General features: G+C 31.3%; 1 protein-coding gene across 2 annotated transcripts in view; it reads right to left on the reverse strand.

The window, feature by feature from the left end:
* Window positions 1-9,854, reverse strand: part of LOC106461828 (galectin-8-like) — a 31,704-nt gene extending 21,850 nt beyond the window's left edge. The window contains exons 1-2 of one of the 2 annotated variants that reach the window (XM_013921686.2): window positions 9,639-9,854; window positions 4,209-4,297 (exon numbers count right to left, since the gene is read on the reverse strand). In XM_013921686.2, coding sequence (XP_013777140.1) covers window positions 4,209-4,297; window positions 9,639-9,674 — 125 coding nt within the window. In that variant the 5' untranslated portion in view covers window positions 9,675-9,854. Of the gene's footprint in view, window positions 1-4,208; window positions 4,298-9,234; window positions 9,390-9,638 lie in introns of those variants that run through there. The other variant, XM_022388910.1, reaches the window with a different exon arrangement.

Below are 9,854 nucleotides of genomic sequence, written 5' to 3' on the forward strand. Positions count from 1 at the left end.
ATATATATATATATATGTATATATATTTTTTGAAAACAAGTAAAGTGTGTGCTGTTTATTCATCTTTAAATTTATTATTAACAAGTCACAGACACCTACTGTAGAAGAATCCTAAGCCCAACAAAAACATAGTATATATTTATACTATTAAGAAATATAAGTAAAAGTCATTTATTTCAACAATTGGCAAAAAGGACTTATATATATATATTACATTTTTTTTTTAATCTGACAAGTGATAACAACATGGTTTTACCTAAAGTAGCCAATATACAAATAATAAGATATGTTTTGATGTAATAAGTTGCATAACAAAAGCAATGCTGAATTAGAACATCTTTTAAAAATGTATGATTCACATAAAACCAAGTGTTATAATGGGATTAGCAAAACTGAATTTCTCAATTTAATCCATTAAGAATAAATAATAATCTCACAAAAAATTACCACTAACAGAAAGTTAGTTTACATGAGCTTTTTGTAGAACCTAACTACAGGTATCCCCACCCCAAATGCTTTGCCAACTTAACAAGTAACCTACATAAGATTCACTGTCAGTTAAACAACAGTTTGTAAAATGAGAGCACATAGTACTCAGCTATATAAGCCAGCATTTAACAGAATGTATTGACACCTACTACCAGATACAGTAAAAAAAAAGTGATCATCTCCAACTAAACCTTATGCTGGGTCAAAATGCACATATCACAACCTTTTAGAGCTACATTCAAAGTTTAATTAAGTTTATTATCAATATAACTTAATAAAATTAGCATCAAATCATAGTTTATAGTTCAAAGTTTTACCTTATCTAAGTTTACATGTCTTAATTTCAAAAGAAAATATTTGAATAAATTCTCACTCTTCACTTCTCTGTGTTGGGATGTGTCTCCACTCTGAATTCTCCATTTTAAATTGTATATCTGTATTAACAAGGCTTTCAAAGAGTCCAACTAATTAGAAACACAAACTATAGAAACTGAAAGGCCAGCATATAAAATTTGAACACCTTGCCTTCTTGATTTGATGAGATATCAATGAATTTGTCAAACTAACCATTGAAGTAACTACTATTTTATCATAGCTTTCAAACCATGTTCATATCCTAACCATGTGGTCTCACATGATGGACATACTTATAACCAACAGAACGATAATTTTACCTTCTACAAAATTCTTATTAGGTTATTTAATTTTTTGGCAGTAATAGTAGACAGAGGCTTTAGATTTCATTGTATATGATTAATACTGTTTAGCCCTGAGCAGCTAAATGTTAAAATTTTATATATTTATAGCTTAGTTAGAAAACCAGTTAAATTATAGTAGTTTTGGGACATTGTATTTTAGTGTCTGAAAGCTAATGTGAAAAGTTAAAAGTTGAAGCAGTTAGGATAAATGATAATAATTGTCTGTTACAATCAGCACTCATTCTAAAAAAAGTCCAAGTCCACATCATCATGATCAAAGTCCACAGGCAATGGTAGAATTGACAGTAGATCAGGAGATCCCATGGCCCACATGAAAAAAGCCATCTCCCAACATACTACGACCAACACTTCCTCTGCCAATAATGCCTCACCTGCAGCCACTGTCATGAGATGTTGAATCCCAGTACTGTCAGTAGCCATTGTAGTCATAATAGTAAATTGTGAATTCAAAAATATTGACTGACTACTGGTAATTGAGTGAGAAATATAATTCAAAATCAAATAAAGAAATCCAACTCGATAGTGGATTATAAAAGATACTTTGAAATGTGAAAATCAGTAACTAAATATTTTCAAAATGCACTAAAGAAAAAAAAAAAGTCTGAAATCAAGCATTAGGTTTTAACACTGTCATGCCAAATTTTGAAGTGATGATTAGGTTCAACTACATAGAGGGAGTCTCTTCTGAATACAAGCAGTGCCACGGAAAGAAATGAGTCTCTGGTCATATGCTGGTGATCACGGGGATTACTGCTCATAGAGGAATTGTCACCCTCCTATTGGTGGAGGGCTACAGTCCAATAATGGTTACATCATAGGCTGGCACAATACACACTGGCCCACTTAAGGTTCAGAGCTTTGTTCAAGATTTGTGACATGTGCAGGAAATGACAAGTCAGTGCATACAAGGTAATAGGTCTTTGTTGTGCAGAAAGGTGAGAAGAGTTTCTGCAATAAAATTTGAAAAATATGAAATAAAATAAATAATACCTTTTTTTATTTCTCCTTTCAACAATTTATTTTGCTTGATTATTGGTCTTATCTTGACACTTCCAACTATTAATATCTTTTGTTAATTTCACTGCTGTACTTTGAACCCATAGATGTAGGGATTCTCTCATCCAAAGTAATAAAATACCAGCAAAGTGCAACACACCTGATCTTTGTAAGTGCAAACCATACTATGCATTAAAATAGAATGTCCCAAGACACTGTAATTTAACTCTTTGTAACTAAGCTACAAATAAGTAAAAATATTCTGTTAGCTCTTCAAAGCTCAATAATAGCCATCATAAATAAACAATCATAGATAAATTTATCAAGATTTGCCTGCCAGAAGGCAATTATCATAGTGAGACCCTCGTAAAGGAGGAAAGGCTTTTTCTATTGGTTATAAAATATCTACAAAATAAAGGTATGTGAAGCTTTGTGGGTTGAAGAAATTTATTTATATCTCAGCAGGTCAAGAAAATAGGAGCTTCTAGTTTTATATTCTGACTTATAATCATCTATAGTTTGTTTCTTATTTGTTGTACAGACTACAAACAATACAATAGAAGAAAGAATAGCTAAAAATGAGAATTCAAAGGGTAGATGCATCACACGACAAAGACAGGTGAAAACTGAAAACTTTTGTTAATACTTCCTTTAGAAATTAAGTAACGAAAACTTATATAATACAAAATTTTAAAGCATAAACTACATTTTAATGCCAAGTGTATTGACACGCACTGATAATAAAGTTCTTGAAATTTTGAATGTATCTCTGTAAATTTTCACAATTTTTCTTTCTTTTACTAGTATGAACTTTTCAATTCTTCAGGCAGTCTAACTTAACTAAATATTTTCATTGTTAGTACTGGAAACATGTAGTTTCAGATAGTTCTAAAGGCAAGAACTGGCTACTTAATGTTTGATACTTAACTATCAGTAATGAGTTTATACTTCTTCAAGATAAATAATGGCTGGAGACGGCTTAAATGGGTAATGAAGAAAAACTTTAATATAAGTTTAACATGACAGCAAATGTACAACGCTTCGACAAGGTTTTGTCATCATCAGGTACAATTATCATCAGTTATCAAGATAAATTAAGGTTCATATTACAAAAGAAAATTGATAAAAATAAATATTAATCCTAAGTGCCTGGCTTGTTCAAAATGAACATCTCATCAAATATTTACAATAACATATAACGTTAAGGATAACAAGGAAGCTATTGGTCCATCTCGGCTGTCCCATCCTCTAAACTCAACTAAAACTTATATATAAATAAATAAATAAAAATCTTTAAGCCCACCCTTATCATTCATATAGTTATCAAGCTTTCTCTTAAACTCACTTGAATTTACTGCCTCCACAACAACCAAAGGCAAACCATTCCAGAGGCCAACCACCCTGTTATAAAATATAACTTTCTTAGCCAAAGACTTCTCAAATGACTTCTGAAAATCCAGATACACTAAATCTACACCTTACCCTCATTTACATAAGCAGTAACCTTTTCAAATAATGCCAAAAGATTTGTAAGGCAAGATTTTCCCTTATTGAAAACATCTTGACTGTCCAATGAAGTTCTAAACTTTGTTAAATGACTTTGCAAAGCTCTTTTATCAGAATTTCCAAAACTTTTCCCACAACTGATGTAAGACTAATAGGCCTACAATTACTGGGACAATTTTTATCACTTCACTTAAAATGAGGAGTGACATTAGTTAACTTCCAATCCTTTGGCATCTGTCCACTACTCAAGGGCTTACAAAAGTAGTAGCAAGTAGCTCACCTAGAACGATAAGGCTTCTGGGCCAGATAATATCTCCCCAAGAGTTTTGAAAGAGGTTAAGGATTGGATTTAAACTTCACATTTTTTTTCTTAACAAGCTTGGAATTAATGCAAGTCAAAATAATTTATCTTCAAAATACAACAATTATCTCCTACATAACTAATGAAGAATGTATCTTTATTATTTTTTATTAATAGCAAAAAAATATAGTACTTACCTTCCAGCTCCATGCGGAATATGTCCACAAATTACTATTATCTTTCCTAATTGTAGACCACCTGGTATGGCTCCCATGTAAGGAAGAGCCTACAAAATAAAAAAATCAACTACCATAAACGAATAAAGCACAGAATATTAAATGTGCAGCTAAACATACATATTTGAAGTTTGTAAATAATGAAAATGGTAAAAAAGGCAATTACAAACAGTAGGAACAATTACTAGATTTCTCTTTTAACTCTCCCGTATACCACAATTAAACCACTGTTACTGTTTAATTCATTGGACAAAAACATTCATTATCTGCTTATATAAAAACTTATTGATAGAGAAAACTAACTAGTTTTTTTTCAATGGCTAACAATTATGTATTTTTTTTTTTATCAACTTATTATATGAAGTTGGAGTTTGTGAACTAATTCCAGCTAAATGTATACTGCAAATAGAAATGTAGAGTATGATACACCTAAAATTAAGTACATTGTGAACTTTTGAACAATGTCATATGTTAATACTGCACCACTCTTTCTGTAACACTCTTTGTGCAAAGAAAATACAGGTTCAATATTATACAAACTGAAAAGTATACAGCATTCAGGTCCATTTGAGGATAGTAAGAGTTACAAATTGACCTAAAAGTTCTTTTCAAACTTATTTACAGACGGAAAAAATTTTCTGTAACAAAAATCATGTGGTAATTGCCCAACATGCATGCCTCATCTACTTATACACATACAGAGACTGTAAGGCCTCCTATATTGGTGAAACTATGCATCAACTTAAAGTACAAACATTTGAACATGTGGGTATATCTATAAAAACTGGAAGAAAAGTTACAACTCTACCAATATAATACAGAAACAGGGCATCCAATTTCTCTCTCCAACTTTAAAATTCTCTCAACAGCAAAACATGATACTGAATTTCTAACAAAAGTTATTCATAAAAACTCTACTTCCATCTCTAATTAATACATATTCTTCAATTGATTTGAATCTATTTTAATATAAATATTTCATTTCCACTACATACTTTTCACTTTTCCTTTTCTACTTTTTTCTATTCAAATTGTTTACTTATTATTTATTGCAAATTATATAAATATTTCTGGTGTAATCACCACTGTATTCTTTTGTACCTCAATAGTACTGAAGATGGAATTTTGAAGATTCTGAATGCTTCATAGTATTACATTTTTGTTTTACTTTATTATTAAATTATGGTTTCCAAAAATTTAATCAATCTCCCCTAGGGTTTTGAAAGATACTAAGGATTGGAAGTAGGCTAATATTACTCCTCTTTTCAAGGAAGGTGACAAAAATTGTCCAAAGAATTATAGACATATTAGTTTTACATCCATGCTGGGTAAAGTTTTGGAAAGTGTGTTAAAAGATACTTTGCAAATTCCTTTAACAAAGTTTAAAATTTTGTTGGATAGTCAACATGCTTTCACTAGGGTAAATTCTTGCCTACTAATAATCTGACAGACACTGAACAGGTTACTACTTATGTATCCGAGGGTAAGTGTGAGAATTTGGTACTCCTGGATTTTCAGAAGCATTTGACACATGAATGGCTTATTAAAAAAGTCATCTCTTGTGGTGGATAAGCTGGCTTATTGGATTGAAAAGTTGGTGGATGGAAGAAAACAGGAGTGCTGTTATAAGTGAAGTTCAGTCAAACTTTTTAAATGTCAAAAGTGGGTACCACAGTTTTAGGACCTTTGCTCCTTTTGATTTACATAAATAACACTGATGAAGGAATGGTCAATAAATTACTTATATTTGTTGATGATATTAAGGTCAACATCAAGCACACATGATGAATAGAGAAACCCATAGGTAGGACAGGTAAAGCATGGGAATGTACCAGACATGGAACATGAATAAAGATGGCAATGACTCAGAATGAAACAAAAGAGCAAACAAAAAAATAGAATATAGCATTGCAGATACCCCACATGATGCTAAATTAACAGGTGTAGCCCCAAAAAACAGACCAATGGAGAAAAATTATTAAGTTCCATAACTGGGTAGAAATATAAAATAATTCAACTTTGGAATAAATTACAAATATCATTATTGTATAATAAACAGTAAACTTGTTGAGAAAAAAAATTATACGAAGATACAAAAAAAAAAAATAACTTGGAGAGTACAAACTAAACATCTGAACACAAGCACTGCCGAACAAGAAGTGATAGGTAGAATAGCATAGAGGAAGTCACGTGGGTGTATGGCACTACTACTGTTGGAGATTTCTCACATAATAATTTGCATGTGAGAATCAGTTAAAGCATGTGAACTGAGGGGTGCTTGGGAGTGAAAAGCTTGTGGAATACAAAAAGATTTTTCCAAATAGAGGGCAGCAGTGAATGAGAATAGCTACGTATGTGAACGAAAGTAAGGTAGCTTGTCAGAACTATAAATTCTATTAAAAAGCTTGTCATTTCTTTTGCTGCAGGACCTTCATAATCCAGTTTTTTTAACGTTTTAGTGCTTGAAGTAACAATAACTGCTTTAGCACAGGTTTCTTTCTCTGGTTCTGCCTCTTTTCTTAGCAATCTTTAGTAAATCACTGTATTCTGTGAGATGACATGTATAAAATATGTTGTATTAAAATCTTTACCAGTGTAATTTCCACATGAACTGTTTGTAGCATGTAGTTTGGAATCAGCTATACTGTTTTTGATTTTAGACACTAACAAAATTCCAAATCACACTCTTTTGAGACATATTTACACCAAATAGTGATCTCAAGTTGCACATTACAGAAAGTACATTCTTGTCTCCACTGTTTATGCACCACAACATTCTATGTGACAACAATAAAAAATATTGGTCTACATTATCAGCTATAACAACAAGAATGGCCAATAATGTAATTTTTCCTTATATTGCTTCCTTATAACCATTTTAAATACCAGGTTTAATTTATAATCATTTTGTACAAGCAAGTATCAAATAACAAATGTAGATTATTTCAAACTTCTACACTGTCAGGTTAACCACTCTACAATTTTTTATTTTATTTTTTAAAAGAGTAGTAGTCGAAAATATTACCATAACTAACTCTCAATAAATATTATGGTGGTAGTTGAGATATATACCACCTTCACTCCCAGTCTAAAAACAACTGTTTATCTAATATGTATACATGTTAAATATATACACATAAATTAGAATATACCTGAAAAGGTTGATAGAGAAGTTTTGCCACTGAATAATCGATACACACAAAATAGTGACAAATACAGTAGCTTTCAGTTTCAAATTTGCTCAAAATTGGAAAAATACATAATTATTGAAAGATTACTGATGTGTTTGTTTGTTTTGTTTCTGAATTTTGCACAAACCTACACGAGGGCTATCTGTGCTAGCCATCCTTGATTTAGCAGTGTAAGACTAGAGGGAAGGCAGCTAGTCATCACCACCCACCGCCAACTCTTGGGCTACTCTTTTACCAATGAATAGTGGGATTGATTGTCACATTATAATGCCCCCATGGCTGAAAGGGCGAGTATGTTTGATGGGACGGGGATTTGAACCCTCAGATTGCGAGTCGAGCTCCATAACCACCTGGCCATGCCAGGCCGATTACTAATGTGATCCCTGTTTCAAAAACAACGGTCAAAGACAGATCAAGGAAATTTCACTGAATTATTTTCAAACTTCTACATGTAGCAAAGTGGTGGAATCTACTGACAGAGACCATTTAAGTTATTTGTAAAATTTATGTTTAAAGAACTTTACACACTTTTCAAAATGGGTTTCCTTGCCTAATCAACTTATTGCACTGACTGATTTTTGTACAACAGCATTCTGACTTATTTTGTATACCACGAGTTTCAGAAACCTTCTGACAATGTACCACATATAAAAATTAAACTAGAAAGTTAGCTTCCTATAACATGTGCATAAAAATTACAAAGCAGATTACAAAATTTATTTGGTGGGTAGACGAAAGAAAAAAGTGGACATTAATAGTAATTTCTTTTTTTTCAGTTGGGAGAATGTGATTAACAGGGACATTTAGGTGATTGTGTTAGAATCTTTAGTGTTATAATTTCCTCTACTTCCTCAATTGTAATATTTCTAATTTTGCTAATGATAATAATGAATCTAGGAGGCTGGGAAAGGAAAAATATTGTTGAAATTGCTTCTCTTATTTAGAAAATCTTGAACAGCCTTAAAAAAGTCACGGAAAACAAGTTTCAATGTCCAATTTAGAAGTGGTAAGTAATGAACTTAGAGTTTAGAAATTTGTAAAGACCCAAGCCTATCCCTTTGCAAAAAATATTTTTCTGTTAGAATTATAAGCCTGTGGTATAGTTTGCTTGAGGATGTTAAATGTTCAGTTGTTTAGAGTGTTTGTTATAGATATATGTGATATATAAGATTATAGTTATTTAGTTATGTTCCTTTTTTTGTGTGTGGATACATTGGTGAGTAGATGGTAGCCTCATATACTTGTTCACAATGTACATACTGCATTTAACAAATTGACTGAAATTTACCATAAAATAGTCCTGCTAATTCTGTGTGACACACTCTTGCCATATCATGAAAATGTTTATATATATATATGAATAGAAATATTAAATATTTTCATGTTTATTACATCCTTAAACACAGAACATTTTTTTCACCATTCCTCATTATACTTTGAAATAGCACTACATAAGAAAGTATTTAATTTCTCTGCAACAACCATTATAAATTTCAAATTGTATTAATTCTATTCAAACATCTCAATGATTACCTTATTTATTATTGGATTAGGTGAATGAGTGACCTTTTGTCAGGGCCACATTGATCATTTTATATATTTTTTAATACATCTCAAAGTCAAAGAATTCTGCCAGACTCTAATGACTTAATGCTGACAACCAAGTTAAATAAACCTCACCTCTATTTGAAATGTGGCTTAAACTTTGAAACACAAATAATTAATTGCAAAATACATTCCTTTCTATACTTTAAACGTGTAATACACACTTCAAAGTTCAACTGACTCTTACTTACTGAGTAAACATATGCCATGCCACACTGCCAGATACCGAGATATTAAGCACTCCTACTTGTCTAGTCCTGGTTTTACATGAATTATGAATGGGTTTGATCTGCTTATTTTCTAAAGTAGTAATATGTATTTCTAAAACTGATACTAATGATTTAGTATTATAGTTAGTAAAAAGAAATATTCCTAGGATAGTCACTTGGTCTAACAGTAACACTATCATAATATCACTAATTTTGCCAATGCCATACTATGTTTGTTACTGTTAGTATGACTATGATTGGTCAATTTAGTTATAACTCATGTATTATTATTAATTTAATATTACTATTAGTATTACTCTTAACTACATATAATTATGCCTATCGATCATGTAACTTACTATAAAAGGGAAATATATGTAACTTACAGGATTTGAAATTGGAGAATTTGGATCCATATACATAACTAACTTCGAATTAATCTTGCTTTATTAACTAAAATTAAATAAGTCCGAGGCTAAAGAATGAGCGTTTTTCTTTCGAAATCGTTCCAGTCAAGTATCTACACCCACTGCAGGAAATCACGTGCCAAATCGTCATGGCTTCCTGTGAGTCAGCTGTAAGTTTTTGCGGTTTGTTTGTTT

This window comes from Limulus polyphemus, unplaced genomic scaffold (assembly GCF_000517525.1).
Source record: "Limulus polyphemus unplaced genomic scaffold, Limulus_polyphemus-2.1.2 Scaffold1040, whole genome shotgun sequence".
NCBI lineage: Eukaryota > Metazoa > Arthropoda > Merostomata > Xiphosura > Limulidae > Limulus > Limulus polyphemus.